This window comes from Heptranchias perlo, chromosome 12 (assembly GCF_035084215.1).
Source record: "Heptranchias perlo isolate sHepPer1 chromosome 12, sHepPer1.hap1, whole genome shotgun sequence".
Taxonomy (NCBI): Eukaryota; Metazoa; Chordata; class Chondrichthyes; order Hexanchiformes; family Hexanchidae; genus Heptranchias; species Heptranchias perlo.
The window spans coordinates 34969310-34986636 of record NC_090336.1 but is presented as its reverse complement, the minus strand read 5'-3'; the positions used below and the strand labels follow the sequence as shown (position 1 = coordinate 34986636).

At 43.9% G+C, this 17327-nt stretch overlaps 2 protein-coding genes and 1 non-coding gene across 7 annotated transcripts in view; 1 reads left to right on the top strand and 2 right to left on the bottom strand.

Annotated features, from left to right (window-relative positions):
- Positions 1-17327, bottom strand: part of rpl27a (ribosomal protein L27a) — a 290041-nt gene that overhangs the window by 2960 nt on the left and 269754 nt on the right. The window contains exons 1-4 of one of the 2 annotated variants that reach the window (XM_067993940.1): positions 7096-7131; positions 5451-5514; positions 5298-5373; positions 1128-1302 (exon numbers count right to left, since the gene is read on the bottom strand). In XM_067993940.1, the coding sequence (XP_067850041.1) occupies positions 1128-1302; positions 5298-5373; positions 5451-5514; positions 7096-7098 (318 nt within the window). In that variant the 5' untranslated portion in view covers positions 7099-7131. Of the gene's footprint in view, positions 1-1127; positions 1303-5297; positions 5374-5450; positions 5516-7095; positions 7132-17327 lie in introns of those variants that run through there. The other variant, XM_067993942.1, reaches the window with a different exon arrangement.
- Positions 4816-4946, bottom strand: LOC137330640 (small nucleolar RNA SNORA3/SNORA45 family). Its single transcript, XR_010965072.1, has one exon. It is a non-coding gene; the product is annotated as a small nucleolar RNA SNORA3/SNORA45 family (small nucleolar RNA).
- trim66 (tripartite motif containing 66) overlaps positions 7175-17327 on the top strand; it is a 243877-nt gene continuing 233724 nt past the window's right edge. Inside the window, exons 1-2 of one of the 4 annotated variants that reach the window (XM_067993933.1) lie at positions 7175-7289; positions 8798-11012. The gene's annotated coding sequence lies outside the window, so the exon portion shown is untranslated. Of the gene's footprint in view, positions 7495-8737; positions 11013-17327 lie in introns of all 4 variants that reach the window. The other 3 variants (XM_067993928.1, XM_067993929.1, XM_067993932.1) reach the window with 3 other exon arrangements.

Sequence of the window (17327 nt, the reverse complement as noted above, 5' to 3'; positions counted from 1 at the left end):
ACAGCTATTTAATTTAATATCAACCTGGGAAGTTACTGGAACTGAACACTTGGAAGAGTATCAGCTGATCAAAGACTCTGTATGGATTGGTCACATCTGACTAATCTAGTTGATTTCTTTGGGAAATCATTAGCATGGTGAATAGGAGCATCTATGGATGTTGTCTGGAGCTTCCATAAAACATAAGGTGATTAGCAAAAAATGAGTGCATGGATTCGGAGGTAACTGTGTGACATAGGTCAATAATTAGTTAAGCAGGAGTAGACAGAATGGATAGAGGGTTCATTCTCTGATCGGCAAGATGTGACAAGTAGTGTTCTCCGGGGATCTGTATTGGGGTCTCTGCTTTTCATCATATGTAAATGACTTGAATGAAAGAATAAAGTTACATATCCAAGTTTGCAGGCAAAGTAAGTTGTGTAGAGGGAGCAGGAAGTTGCAAAAAGACAAAGACTAAGTGATGCAGATGAATTAGATGTGAGGAAAGTGTGAGGTTATGCACTTTAGATCGGAGAAAAGACAAAATCAGAATATTTTCTTAATGAAGACTAGGAACTGTAGATTTGTCTTTTTGATTACTATTTAGTACCTGTGCAAAGGGATTAGGGTGTCCATGCTTGCAAATCACAAAGCTAGTGCACAGGTACTAAATAGTAATCAAAAAGACAAATGGAGTCTTACAGGGGTTGGAATACAAAAATGAAGCAGCGATGCTTCAGTTGTACTTGGTCAGGCCCCATGTCGAGTATTGTGTTCAGTTGTTTTGGGCACCAAACTGCAAAGATATTGGCTTTTGAAGGGGTAGAATGCAGATTAATCAAAACTGAAAGTTTTGATTAATCTGCATTCTACCCCTTCAAAAAGGCTTAAAGGGTTAAATAAATTTGGCTTGTATTCTTCAGTTTCTTCCTGATCAACTGGGAGTAATGATATGGACCTACTATACAATTTAGCATCTCATATACTCTACCCACTTTTATAAAAAAAAGTCAGCACTTGTAGACAGGAAGTGTTGCTCAGGAGTCTATTGTACTTGGCTACAATGATCATATGCAAGGCACCAGTTGTTTCTCACTGATCCAGCTCAGCCCATCACCCAAAGGAGTTTCAAATATTGTAACACTTACAGCATGCACAACATCAATTACAGGTGCTGGTCCTTCAGGTTTCTTGGCATAGTTTAGCCTGGTCTGTTCACTGACCAGTGTCCACAGCTTATCCAGATTTATGGTCGGACAGAACAACTGGTTCTTCTTCAGATGGTAATGTCTCATACCAACTTTCCCAAAGTAACCTGGATGACTGAAAGAGAATCATTTAAAAACTCAAACCCATTGAACATGAAACAACTACAAACAGACTAGAACACAACCAAATGCAACTCAGCATTTTAGGACCACCACTAGTTTTCTACATTTCTCAACGTTTATTCTTATAAGTTTTGAGTTTATTGTGGTATGCAATGCTATCACTGTAGCCATCTCTCAATGTGCAACAGAAATTTATTCTTTTGTTCCCATAGTTAATGAGCAGCCAATGACTTCACATCCTTTGTTTTCTCTCCACATCCATGCCAGTTTCCACTCATTTCTCCACAATGGAAATCAGAACTCTCACTGCAGGAATTCAATCAACTCACAACTTACCATAGAATCATAGAAATTTACAGCATAGGAGGTGGCCATTCCACCCATTGTGCCGAAAAAGAGCTATCCAGCCTAATCCCACTTTCCAGCTCTTGGTCCATAGCCTTTAGGTTATGGCACAAGTAACCTTTAAATGCAATGAGGGTTTCTGCCTCTATCACCTTTTCAAGCAGTGAGTTCCAGACCCACACCACCCTTTGGGGGAAAGAATTCTCCTCAGCTCCCCTCTAATCATCTAACAATTACTTTAAAATCTAAGCCCTCTGGTAGTTAACTCTCTGCTAAGGGAAATAGGTCCTTCCTATCCACCATCTAAACCCCTCAATTAAATCTCCCTTCAGCTTCTTCTGTTCCTAAGAAAACAACTCTAGCCTATACAATCTTTCCTCATAGCTAAAATTCACTAGTCCTGGCAACATCCTCGTAAATCTCCTCTGTACCCTCTCTAGTGCAATCACATCTTTCTTGTAATGGGTGACCAGAATTGTACAGTACTTCAGCAGTGGCCTAAATAGTGTTTTATACAGTTCTAGCATAACCTCCCTGCTCTTATAACCTATACCTTGGCCAATAAAGGAAAGTATTCCATATGCCTTCTTAACCACCTTATCTACCCATCCTACCTTCAGGGATCTGTGAACATGCACTTCAAGGTCTCTATGTTCCTCTACACCTCTTAGTATCCTACCATTTACTGTGTACTCCCTTGCCTTGTTTGCCCTCCCCAAATGCATTACCTCACTTTGCTGGATTAAATTCCATTTGCCACTGTTCTGCCCATCTGACCAGGCCATTGACATCTTCCTTCCTCACTATCAACCACACAGCCAGTTTTTGTATCAGCTGCAAACTTCTTAAATCATGCCTCCTACATTTAAGTCTAAATCATTTATATATACCACAAAAGCAAGGGACCTAGCACTGGGCTCATACAACAGGCCAAAGCTTCAGTGTGCTACAGCATCTTAGGATTAGCCTGTAGATATTAGCATTTTCTTACACCACCTCACCATAGAGGAATGACATATTAAGGATAGTTCCATGGGTAGCAGCCTGCTGGACCTCCACTGGCCCTTGAATACAATCTTCACTTCATTACCTTTTAACAACCCAATGTTGTTGATTTTTGGGATGAGATTACCTTTTAAGAATCTTTAAACCATTATAGATTCTCAATCTATGAACACCACACCCATTTCCCCCCACACAGGAACATGTTAGACTGGGGAAGGTACACACACCCCTTTAGCCAAGATTTCATGTGCTGTACATGTAGAAATGGAGGCACCAAAAAAAACTGATCAGCACTTTGAGAGAAGTTACAAAACTAGATTCATGGGAGGATTAATTTCACAGCACTTCCTCCTCTTTTGTATGAAGACAAAACAATAAAGTCCCAAAAACTACCCAGTCCTGGGTGGTTTAATGCACTCGTACAGGACACCTACAAAGTGACCCACAAGCTCTACTACTACCACCCAAGAAACCAAAGTCAGTTTAGTCTTTGTGCACGTGAGCATAATGCTCTGGGTTTAAGAGCTCCTGAGCCTGGCAAATTGGAAAAGACTGTTTCCCAATTAGTCAACTGACACCAAAAGAGAGCAGCTTTTGCCAGCCCTTCAGGTTCAAAAAGCTTCCCATCATCACTCTAGGGAGATTGGAGCATGGAAGCAGCAGGCATCACAGCAGTGAGCGAGTTTAGGACCGGACCAAACCAAACAACAGGGAGCAAAGGAAAAAAGTGTTAGACAGCCTGTCATTGTTTTGGCAGGCAGGGTTTGAACACATGTTTACAGGGACATGGATTGTTGAGCATGTGGGGGTTATGACAGAGTGCATAATTCTTTATTTCAAATTGCAAAGTTGTTATTACTGCTACTCATTACTAAAGTGATGATCAAGCACTCTACTCCAAAAACTTGGGACATCCCACACCACTCCAAACTCTAGCTGGTCCAGAACATAGCCACCCACATCCTTTACTGACCTCCACTGGCACCCTGCCCTTCAGCACAATGATTTAAAAATCCCCCTGCAACCTAGTGACCTTTCTTCTTTGCAGCTGTCTACAACTCCACATCCCGGCTTTCCCAACTCTAGTCTATTAATGAAGTGGAGCACAGTGGCAGAGCATTGCTACATCTTGCCCCCATCTAGAACTCCTTCACTAAACTTTGCTACATTAAAAGATACAAAATAAATACAAATCATTGTAAATGGAAACTACTGGTGTTTAAATTTAAAAAAAATGACCTAGAGATGTCTTATCACTTAAATGAATACCTTTCCAAAACATTGATTTTGTTGCACGCATTACCTACCTTGCTTGGAAAACCAAACTGCAAGGTCAAACAAGAGAAAGACCAAGTAGAGCACCAGTTCATGCTCACAGCCACAACTTATTAGAATCACAGAATGAGGCCATTCGGCCCATCGAGCCCATGCTAGGTCTTTGTAAAGAGTAATCCAATTAGCCCATTTCCCCCCCACTCTGGTTCGGAATTTAAGTACAGCATATTTTAAACGCAACAGTTGATCCTACTTGCCAAAATTTGTCTAGTCCATCAAAGGATGCCACTCTTTTCCAATTTGAAACATTTGGAGTTCAGTCCTTAATAATCAATGCAACTCACACTGAAGAGAATCTCATGCTACAAAAGATACCACAATTTAAACAGGAAGATAAACATGTTCATGTACTAGCATCTACAGCAAAGCAGCAAGACATATTTTAGTGAAGGGAAGAGCAAGAACAGTAACTTGAACAACTGGGTGACACTGAACACTCAATGGGTGATTTACAGCAATGTTCACAAGTTTAGCAAAAGAGAAAGCATCCAAACCCCCACTAATCAGGAAAAGAAAATCATAAAATGGATAAAGTTAGCTAACAAAAACTAAGACAATTAACAATTAGGATTCCAAATTAACTTGCATTTACATAGCAATCTAAAAGACTTAAAAACAGGATCAAGATGCAGCAGGAGAATCTAGGTGCTGGGGCTTCTGAAGACAGGGAAGGGAGTTAGCTAGGTCTAGCAGTTTTGAAGAGAATTCCTTAATAATGGGGACAAGAAATAAGCACAATGCATTTGTCCAGTTTCAGCTGACCATACCAATCATATTGCAATTCAAGTTTCAAAGAAGTTAAACGCAAGGTCACTTTTTACAATGTCACTAATATGGTGGCTGACTGTGCTACAAGGAGCTACAGCCAGTGAATAAAATCAGTATTCATTCTTCGAGAACTATAGCACACCAGAACAACTGGGAATGTCAGGGCGTGACTCTAGCCTCGATATCTTGTGAATTTTTTTTTTTTGGGGGGGGGGGGGGAAGGAGAGGAGGAAGGGAAGAGAAAAAGAGAGAAAGGATAGAATCAATCACAATCTTATCTACCAGAACTAGCATTTCCTCACTTGATTAAAGGAACCATTATTTTCCATAACTTCAAGAGAACAGTTGAATAAGAGGCCCAGATTCTTTCATTGTTAAAAATGTCACTTACAGTAGTATTTTCTATTGACTACCTTCCTCCAACTCTGCAGAGGCCCTTTCGGTACTAAGACTCCGTAACAGATACCATACATTTGGTGCAAGATCACAATTACATTATGCATCAAGACATAAGTTATTTAGTACAATACATACTATTTATCAAAGTTGATTCTGTGATGGTGCATACCACCAGCATTGCCACGACCACCAGGGTGCTTCCTGTGTTTGCCTAAAGACAGGAGAAAAAGTGTTACCTAGTATTTAAAAAAAAACTTTAAAAACTCAAGCCTCCAGTTTACTACTCACCAATACGGCCATGACCGTGGCTAACATGTCCTCTCAGCTTCCTGGTTTTTCTCAATCTGGATGGCTAAAATAATTAAAAGCAACTGGTAAGATATTCTGTCTGTCCACAACATTTTGCAGTAGAAAATTGAACATCAATTTTTTTTGTGTCCCCCACCCCAAGTATCTTCATAGGCAAAAGCACCACACACATCTATGAAAATCACACCCAACTCAATTTTACAGACTACAGTAGATGCAGCCTTAAAACTGCTATCACTAATTAAATGCACCTGCTCTTCATTTTCACAGCTTCTCCTTGTACAGGTCATTTGACACCTGGGTCTATGGAGATGTAACTTGGGAGGACACCAACCAAGACCCAAAAGGACAACACTTTTTAAAACTAAATTATCCAATTGCACTTTATTCAGTCTAAAATACAACTCAAAGCAGAACAAAAGACCAGCAGCTGAACTACAATTCAGCTTACTTCCATTACTCTAGGATCTACAAAGGGCAACTTCTGATCAACAAAGTTAATGTATAAACACAATGGGCTTATGCAATATTATAGTGTGCACTATTTAGTCTTTAACACATTACAATAAAGAATAGGTTAACATGTTTTTAAAAAAAAAGTACATGCAGGATTGCAGTGTGAGTATGTTAAACATTCAGCCATGAATTTCATCAGGTTTCATCCTCATTCTTTTCAAGAACGATTCAGCCTAGCTTTCCCCTCCCATTTCTGTGGCATCCACTTAGCAACTATCTAGAAAATTAGCTCACACTGTACGACATTCTCACAGATCAGTCACAACATTTCAGAGGATGAGCCTTATTAAAATCAATGCCCTTAACTACAACTCTTAAAATTAGTGATTAACCCAGAAATGTTCGAATAGACTTCGGCTTGACGGAAAAGAATACTTATTTTCACTTTTGGTTTTTCGTCCATATAATTTCAACAAGGTTTAGCGCTTAACTCGCTTTATATACAGAGACTAGTCTATCAGCATACAGCACTTGGATCTTACACTAAATGCAGAAATATTCTTACCATTTAATATTGTTTCTACATCTAATGCAATTCTTTAAATGCAACATTCAACAACTCACATTGCTTCCTGCCAATGCAGCAGGTGAACGCGAATGAATGGAGCTCGCAGGCCTCAGCAGGAAAGAAGCTGCAGAAACCTACCTCTCCCGGGCAGCTCCAAAAACTCTGTCGGGAGAAAAAAAAGTGAGGGAGGGAGAGAGGGGAAATCGGCCGCGCCAGGACACTCAGCACGTGGATATCTCTCTCTCTCTCCACCTCCACACACTTTTTAAAAGTGGATCACATTGGGCCTGTTAAATCTACAATACTCATTAATCACAATAGGGCACCCCCGACCCCTGGACACTACATCCACCCTTCCGCACGGAGCCCTGAGCCCTGAGCCCAGTGCCCGCTCACTAGGCCGCAAATACACGGCAGCCAAGGGAACTTTCATCGAAACAAATATAACTCTTCACAAAAAAAAAATCACCGGCCATGTTGTCCACAGAAGGCCCCGCGATGATCGGATAAATAGGAATGTCGATTTAGACGAATTTTGGCGGCCGATGGCAACGGATTCTAACGGCTTCAGACCGGGACAAAGTACGAGAAATTACTTACCATCTTGGCCGATGACGTAAAGAGGACCGACGAGTGGAAGTCTCGCGGATTTATTCGAGATTTGGTGGTGGTGGGGGGGGGGGGTGCGGAGAGCGCCTGCGCGGTAACGGTCTGCCGTCGCCGTTTATTGACCCTCGGCTCCTATTGAAGCGGACCACGCCTCTCAGGGAGAGAAGTGAAAATCCACACGGCAGGTCAGTCAGCATCTGTAAGGATAAAAGACACATTACGGGGCTTCAGATGTTCCACACCCTTGATCAGAGCCCTAGGGCCCGCAGTAACCCACAGCTGCCTGCGGCCGTTTGAAAAGGAGGTCGCTGTGGATAAGCAACTCCATTAAAACACGAGGACATTTTTGCTGCTTTTTTTTTTCTTCTACCCGATGAGGTGTAAATAAATGTAAGTTTTTCTTGTGAAGGAAAATCACACGGAAGCCATTCTTATTTCACCCATCAAAAAAAAAACCCCACCCCGTCATTACAACTGTCACTTAAATTATACCAAAAAACTTTACTCTCCAACATCCCACCCGGAACTCACTTTCAAATATTAATCACTCTTTGCAGGAAGAACTGTGAATATTGGTCCTAATTTTGCTTTTCAACAGTTAAACCGCGTTGACTTGATCGATTTCAACTGCATATTTTGAAGTAGTGTTCCAGATTTAACTTTTTTTGTAAACCATGGAAAATTAGAGAAGAGACAAAAAGTAAAATATCTTTGGGAAGGGACAATACTGTTGATGTTTTGGGAAGGAAACGATTCCTTCCAAAAGAGCTATAAGCCATAAACATCACACTGTAGTTTGACCTGGGTTCGCACCGACGATCCCCATTTTATTGCGTTGCTAATTTCAGAACTGCCAGCGTACCTTGTGCAGAGGAGGCCGAGCAGTTCCTTTTGGAGGGATGGATAATTAGATTGCAGCATGTTTAAAATAATGATAGATTCTGTTTCTGGGTCCTGGGAGTAAAAGATGTAAGAGAAGAAAATGTGAAAGGCTTTTCCTTCTGTTGTCAGCATATACGTTTTTGAGTCATTCTAGGGAGAGGTGACAAACGTAATGCTATGTAAATGTCACTTTGTGAAACGCTCTCCCAACACACTTTGTTGATTGGCTAACATAAAATACCAGTAAATCAAAACTGAAGAGGTAGCGAATGTATGAATCAAAAGCGAGAAAGGCAGCTAGAAAATTCTCAATAAGAAATTACTAAGGACTTTGAAAACAACCAAACCTCAGTGACCATCAGGGGAACCTACCAAAAAAAGAAAGTCAAAGGCGAACCAAGCGGCTCATTAAAAAAACACTTTTTGAAAAAATAATTATTCACATTTTTCTCTTCAACAGAAACAGCAATTAGCCTCTAATTAATCTTAGGGTGTGGCTTTTTTTAACTTACTGCACAGGGCTCTTTTGCATAGGGTTTTAACTTTCTGTGCAGGATCTTAATTTCTGCACAAAGACTTACTTTTGTTAAATATTAAACAATTTATTACAGTTCAATTTTCTATACAAGGTATTAACTTTCTGCAAAGGGCCTTGGCTTTCTGCACATTTTATTATTATATTTCTATTACATATTAAACAATATACTTAGAACTAATGTCATTTTCTATTACGGTTCAATTTTCTGTACAGGGTCTCGGCTTTTTGGACATTTTACTATTACATTTCTATTACATATTAAACAATTTATAGACAGAGCTAAGCGATTCCACAACCAACGGATCAGATCAAAGCTCTGCAGTCCTGCCACATCCAGTCGTGAATGGTGGTGAACAATTAAACAACTAACAGGAGGAGGAGGCTCTGTAAACATCCCCATCCTCAATGATGGCAGAGTCCAGCACGTGAGTGCAAAAGACAAGGCTGAAGTGTTTGCAACCATCTTCAGCCAGAAGTGCCGAGCAGACGATCCATCTGGCCTCCTCCTGATATCCCTACCATCACAGAAGCCAGTCTTCAGCTAATTCGATTCACTCCACGTGATATCAAGAAACGGCTGAGTGCACTGGATACAGCAAAGGCTATGGGCCCCGACAACATCCCGGCTGTAGTGCTGAAGACTTGTGCTCCAGAACTAGCTGTGCCTCTAGCCAAGCTGTTCCAGGACAGCTACAACACTGGCACCTACCTGACAATGTGGAAAATTGCCCAGGTTTGTCCTGTCCACAAAAAGCAGGTCAAATCCAATCCGGCCAATTACCGCCCCATCAGTCTACTCTCAATCATCAGCAAAGTGATGGAAGATGTCGTCGACAGTGCTATCAAGCGGCATTTACTCACCAATAACCTGCTCACCGATGCTCAGTTTGGGTTCCGCCAGGACCACTAGGCTCCAGACCTCATTACAGCCCTGGTCCAAACATGGACAAAAGAGCTGAATTCCAGAGGTGAGGTGAGAGTGACTGCTCTTGACATCAAGGCAGCATTTGACCGAGTGTGGCACCAAGGAGCCCTAGTAAAATTGAAGTCAATGGGAATCAGGGGGAAAACTCTCCAGTGGCTGGAGTCATACCTAGCATAAAGGAAGATGGTAGTGGTTGTTGTCTCAGCCCCAGGACATTGCTGCAGGAGTTCCTCAGGGCAATGTCCTAGACCCAACCTTCCTCAGCTGCTTCATTAATGACCTTCCCTCCATCATAAGGTCAGAAATGGGGATGTTCACTGATATTTGCACAGTGTTCAGCTCCATTTGCAACCCCTCAAATAATGAAGCAGTCTGAGCCCGCATGCAGCAAGACCTGGACAACATCCAGGCTTGGGCTCATAAGTGGCAAGTAACATTCGCGCCAGACAAGTGCCAGGCAATGACCATCTCCAACAAGAGAGAGTCCAACCACCTCCCCTTGACATTCAATGGCATTACCATCGCCGAATCCCCCACCATCAACATCCTGGGGGTCACCATTGACCAGAAACTTAACTGGACCAGTCATATAAATACTGTGGCTACAAGAGCAGGTCAGAGGCTGGATATTCTGCGGTGAGTGACTCACCTCCTGACTCCCCAAAGCCTTTCCACCATCTACAAGGCACAAGTCAGGAGTGTGATGGAATACTCTCCACTTGCCTGGATGAGTGCAGCTCCAACAACACTCAAGAAGCTCGACACCATCCAGGACAAAGAAGCCCGCTTGATTGGCACCCCATCCACCACCCTAAACATTCACTCCCTTCACCACCGGCGCACTGTGGCTGCAGTGTGTACCATCCATAGGATGCACTGCAGCAACTCGCCAAGGCTTCTTCGACAGCACCTCCCAAACCCATGACCTCTAACACCTAGAAGGACAAGGGCAGGAGGCACATGGGAACAACACCACCTGCACGTTCCCCTCCAAGTCACACACCATCCCAACTTGGAAATATATCGCTGTTCCTTCATCGTCGCTGCGTCAAGATCCTGGAACTCCCTAACAGCACTGTGGAAGAACCTTCACCAGACGGACTGCAGCGGTTCAAGAAAGTGGCTCACCACCACCTTCTCGAGGGCAATTAGGGATGGGCAATAAATGCTGGCCTCGCCAGCGACGCCTTCATCCAATGAACGAATAAAAAAAAATTTCTTACAATTGATAACACTTATTATTACGGTTCAATTTTCTATACAAAGTATTAACTTTCTGCTCAGGGTCTTGGCTTAGGATGTGGCTATTTGGGCCATTCCCCATAAGGAGTACTTGAGCGCTGGTCTTAAAGGGACAGGCCAGGTTAGCAGCTAAACTTCACAACAATGCTCTCAATCCGTGACTATCCATAAGCAAAGCCATGGAGGATCGTCTAATAATTTTAATTTTTAAAAACATGGTTTATGAAGTTATTGAAAAATATGAATCCTGTTTGTGCCAAATATGAAAGAAAATATTCCAGCTGTTGTCAGGGCGTGTGTATGGCATATTACGATTTTAAGGTAAGAATGAAGGATGCATAATCAAGTTTGCTATTGTCAATTATGTGGTGTATATGCCCAGCAAGATAATATAACAAATGGTTATCTCTCACCATGTGAGATATGGCATTTATACCACCAAATTGAGATAACAACTTAACTGGAACTACTATCCAGAATCATTGGCATTTGAAAAAAAAATCAACAGCTGCCTTAGCACTTGCTGTAGCCATAGTAACTCCCACTTCATAATTATTGCAGAGCTTTATGACATCAGTACTCTAAACATACTACCAGCTGACATGAAATAAAAATTAAACCCCCTTACAGTTCCTTTCATCATTCAGGAGTGTGCTACCTGTCACCATGGCAACCAACTGTACATTGTCCCACAATACCTATCACTACACAATTAAAGGCAAACTAAAACTACTGAAATTAAATTATAAAATTAATTAGACCAGAGAAGCACACATAACAAGTACCTATAATTTTTTAAAGCAAAACCATAAGAAAAGAGACATTGTTGCTAAAATGAAAAAAAATAGTAACCCTTTCTCATCTTCTCTTTCAAACATACACACAGTGTTCCCTTTAATTATAACATTATAGCCACTTCCCACGATTCACAACTCCACATTAATCTGAGAACAGGTGGATAATTACTGAATTCAACTTGAAATGAGTTTTGATTTTGACCTGGAATTAGTTGAAGAAATATTTAATCACAAAATTTCCTCAGAAAGCTGTTTGCACAACTCCAGAAGATATTTATCTAACCCCGCCTCTAACTGGAACGTAGAATACGTTGTTGTTGTCTCACATTCTTACAAAGGGAATATTTTCTGAGAAGCCTGCTGAGTTCCTGTGCTGGTATTAAATAGATTTGTCTTGCACCTTTTAGTATTCTGTAAAAGGTGAGTTAAAAATGACTCGCCTCAAAAGCAAAAGCAATCAATGTTATCTGGGGGAACACTTTCAGCCATAATAAAACCTGAGGTATTAATTACTAGTTAAATAAAATATGGCTAATAAAACTATAAAATACAATGTAAAAATCAGAAGTGACATGACATTCTTAACTGCTTTTCCTTTATAAAATACTGAAAAGCACAAGAGAAATCCATGTAATATCAGCCCAAGAAATCAACTTGCTTCTCAGAAAATGTTGCATTGAGTTACATTGGAGTAAATTATAACCCCAAAGAATGGGTGGGTTGGGGCAGGTGGGCAGTGAAAATTCTCCGATTTCAGAGCGGGACCGCAGCCTGACTTCAACATGTCGACTTCTGGGTTTGATGCATCTGGGTGCACGCGCGCTTCTGAAACCTGCAAGTCCCGCCGGCACTTAAAGCCAGCAGGACGATATTTAAAGAGCCAGTTGAGGTACTTAAAGTATTTAAAGATGTTAAGTTTTTGTGCTTTGTCCTACACAAGCCATTTTAACTGCTTCTGAACGTGTCTCCCGTGGCCTCTGAGAGATGCTATGGAAACGGAGGCGAGTTGCAGTCGGCCCTCATTTGGACCTTTAAATCAGTGATTGACACATTTGAAGAAAAGGTGAGTTTTTGCAGCAGGGCAATCAGTTCTCTCAGAAAAAAGTTTGGCTGGGAGATCTTTGTGTTTAGACTGAGATTTGTTTGTTCACACTTAGAATTCTTGTGTTCAGACATACCTACATTTTGGACCCCCTCAAAGTGACACCATCAGGATGGGGGTGCAATGGATTTATTCTACAGTACGTCTGAGGAGGAGGCACATCACCATCCGCGGCAGGAAAGACATTCAGTTCTGGGAGTTGCAAGTCCACAAGACAGAGGTGCGCCTCAAGGACCTGCAGAAGAGCAGAGAGGGGTCCAACAGAGGGGCTGAGGTCACAGCAGGCACTACCCACATGAGAGGGACTACAGACAGAGGCTCTTGAATCTCTGAGGAGCAGTGCCTACGAAGGCTCAGACTGAGTCGGCAGTTGGTCGCAAACATCTGCATGCTCCTTCATGCAGAGCTGCTCCCGGCTGGACCTGGTGGCCACACATTGCCTGTCATACTCAAAGTAACCACTGCCCTCAATTTCATTGCCTTAGGATCCTTCCAAGGTGCCACCGGTGACTTCACCAGGATCTCTCAGTCATCTTCACATAAGTGTATATCACAGGTTATAGATGGCTTGTTTGCCAGGGCATCCGACTACGTCAACTTCCCCTGCGACGACATTAGCCAGAGTGAGAGGGCAGTGGGTTTCCACTTTCTGCCTGGCTTTCCACTGGGTGCAAGGTGCAATTGATTGTACATATAGCAATCCGAGGACCTGCACATGAGCCAGGACTGTTCATCAACTGAAAGGGATATCACTCCATCAATGTGCAGCTGGTTTGTGACCACCAGAAGAGATTTCGGCAAGTGTGTGACAAATTCCCTGACAGCTGCCATGATCCCTTCATTCTGCGCGAATCCAACATCACGGCACTCTTCCATGCACAAGGCAGACTTAAGGGCTGGCTCCTTGGAGACAAGGGATACTCCCTGCCGACGTGGCTCATGACATCTCTGAGAAACCCCACCAACGAGGCATAGCAGACAGTCACATCACCACCAGGTCTGTCATTGAACAAGCCATTGGAATGCTGAAGATGCGCTTCAGGTGCCTGGATTGATCTGGGGGATCCCTTTAGGACCCCACTTCCATGTCCCCTTTCGCCATCATTCCACTCCAAGGACATGTCCACATTACTCCTACCACTCTGCTGGACAACAGTTTGGAGGATATCTGTGATGCCTTGTAAGGCCACTGCTAAAGTATCTGTCTGCCTGTTTAAGGCGGCAGAATATTGGGCACCTAGAGTCCGCACGGCCATTGTCAGGGCCTGAATGGACTCATTTGTGAGCTGTGCTTGAAGGTCAATGGAGGCTGCCGTTCTCTCCATCGCAGACAATCCCACACTTAACTGCATCACCATTCCACTAATGCTGAAGGTGGACTCCTCCATCCTCTCTGCTATTGTGGAGAGTGTGTGTGACACGTCTTCTAGTACGTAGCAAAGGTGCATCTGCACCATGATCATTCTCCTTCTCAAGGATGGCCCCTGGGGTTCAGCACCTGTGTTCAGCTGAACAGAGCTTGGAGAGGAATGCACCCACTGACACAGACTCTCCACAGCTGCCCTTGCCACCAGTCTCTGCTCGTGCTCACTTGTGAGTGTGAATCACCAGGTGACAACCCAACTAACTGTGTAATAGGACCCACTGAGGTGTGAGTGTCTGCGCTGGTGCATGGCTCACTATGATGTGACGGTGCGCCCTCAGAGGCTTGGAGTTCCTTTGACGAATCGGCATCATCCAGGTCGTGTGGTCTTTCAGCAATCCTTGAAGGCCTTGGAAGAGAACATACAGCAATATTAAGAATCATCGCAGAAGTAATGTTGTGGTGAGCATACTGAGGTGTGCAACAGATCAATCATTGATAACATCAATGCATGTCTTCTCCTCTTTTGGCAGTCCCTCAGGGTCGAGGATGACTTGCTTCCACTCAGGGAGGGTGGGTTTTGCGGTGGTTGAATAGTCCAATCCTGGAGCCGCAGACTCTGCCACAGGTGGGGCAGGTAGTGTTTAATAAGGCGGGTGGATGAGACGCTCTGGATTCTGCGCGCTCTTTCCGCTGCTTACGCTTGGCCTCCACATGCTCCACTCGGTGACGCTCGAGGTGATTGGCGCCTTCGCGGATGCTTCTTCTCCAGTTTGGGCGTTCCAGGGCAAGCGATTCCCACGTGTCGGTGGCGATGTTGCATTTTTTTAGGGAGGCTTTGAGAGTGTCCTTATAGCATTTCCTCTGCCCTCCTAGTACGGTAGCACAGTGGTTATGTTACTGGACTAATAATCCAGAGTCATGAGTTCAAATCCCGCCACGGCAGCTGGGGAATTTAAATTCAATTAATTAAATAAATTCTGGAATTAATATACTAGTATCAGTAATGGTGGCCTTGAAACTACCGGATTGTTGTAAAAACCCATCTGGTTCACTAATGTCCTTGAGGGAAGGAAATCTGCCGTCCTTACCCGGTTTGGCCTATATGTGACTCCAGACCCACAGCAAGCCACTCAGTTGTAAAATCTTGCTAAAAAAAGTCATAATAAGAATAAAACCGGACCGACCACCCGGCATCGGACCACTAGGCACCGGACATAACAACGGCAAACCAAGCCCAGTCGACCCTGCAAAGTCCTCCTCACTGACATCTGAGGACTTGTGCCAAAATTGGGAGAGCTGTCCCACAGACCAGTCAAGCAACAGCCTGACATAGCCATACTCACAGAATCATACCTTTCAGCCAATGTCCCAGACTCATCCATCACGATCCCTGGGTATGTCCTGTCCCATTGGCAGGACAGACCGACCAGAGGTGGCGGTACAGTGATATACAGTCAGGAGGGAGTGGCCCTGGGAGTCCTCAACATTGACTCTGGACCCCATGAAATCTCATGGCATCAGGTCAAACATGGGCAAGGAAACCTCCTGCTGATTACCACCTACTGCCGTCCCTCAGCTGATGAATTAGTTCTCCTCCATGTTGAACACCACTTGGAAGAAGCACTGAGGGTAGCAAGGGCACAGAACGTACTCTGGGTGGGGGACTTCCATGTCCACCACCAAGAGTGGCTCGGTAGCACCACTACTGACCGAGCTGGCCGAGTCCTGAAGGACATAGCTGCGAGACTGGGCCTGCGGCAGGTGGTGAGCGAACCAACATGAGGGAAAAACTTACTTGACCTCGTCCTCACCAATCTACCTGTCGCAAATGCATCTGTCCATGACAGTATTGGTAGGAGTGAGCACCGCACAGTCCTTGTGGGGATGAAGTCCCGTCTTCGCACTGAGGATATCATCCAACGTATTGTGTGGCACTACCACCATGCTAAATGGGGTAGATTCAGAACAGATCTAGCAGCTTAAAACTGGGCATCCATGAGGCACAGTGGGTCATCAGCAGCAGCAGAATTGTATTCCAGCACAATCTGTAACCTCATGGCCCGGCATATTCCTCACTTTACCATTACCAATAAGCCAGAGGATCAACCCGAGTTCAATGAGGAGTGTAGAAGAGCATGCCAGGAGCAGCACCAGGCGTACCTAAAAATGAGGTTCCAACCTGGTGAAGCTACAACTCAGGACTACATGCATGCTAAACAGCGGAAGCAACATGCTATAGACAGAGCTAAGCGATTCCACAACCAATGGATCAGATCAAAGCTGTGCAGTCCTGCCATATCCAGTCATGAATGGTGGTGGACAATTAAACAACTAACGGGAGGAGGAGGCTCTGTAAACATCCCCATCCTCAATGATGGCGGAGTCCAGCATGTGAGTGCAAAAGACAAGGCTGAAGCGTTTGCAACCATCTTCAGCCAGAAGTGCCGAGTGGATAATCCATCTCGGCCTCCTCCCAATATCCCCACCATCACAGAAGCCAGTTTGATTCACTCCACGTGATATCAAGAAACAACTGAGTGCACTGGATACAGCAAAGGCTATGGGCCCCGACAACATCCCGGCTGTAGTGCTGAAGACTTGTGCTCCAGAACTAGCTGTGCCTCTAGCCAAGCTGTTCCAGTACAGCTACAACACTGGCATCTACCCGACAATGTGGAAAATTGCCCAGCTATGTCCCATCCACAAAAAGCAGGACAAATCCAATCCGGCCAATTACCGCCCAATCAGTCTACTCTCAATCATCAGTAAAGTGATGGAAGGTGTCGTCGACAGTGCTATCAAGCGGCACTTACTCACCAATAACCTGCTCACCGATGCTCAGTTTGGATTATGCCAGGACCACTCGGCTCCAGACCTCGTTACAGCCTTGGTCCAAACATGGACAAAAGAGCTGAATTCCAGAGGTGACGTGAGAGTGACTGCTCTTGACATCAAGGCAGCATTTGACCGAGTGTGGCACCAAGGAGCCCTAGTAAAATTGAAGTTAATGGGAATCAGGGGGAAAACTCTCCAGTTGTTGGAGTCATACCAAGCACAAAGGAAGATGGTAGTGATTGTTGGAGGCCAATCATCTCAGCCCCAGGACATTGCTGCAGGAGTTCCTCAGGGCAGTGTCCTAGGCACAACCATCTTCAGTTGCTTCATCAATGACCTTCCCTCCATTATAAGGTCAGAAATGGGGATGTTCGCTGATGATTGCACAGTGTTCAGTTCCATTCGCAACCCATCAAATAATGAAGCAGTCTGAGCCCGCATGCAGCAAGACCTGGACAACATCCAGGCTTGGGCTGATAAGTGGCAAGTAACATTTGCACCAGACAAGTGCCAGGCAATGACCATCTCCAACAAGA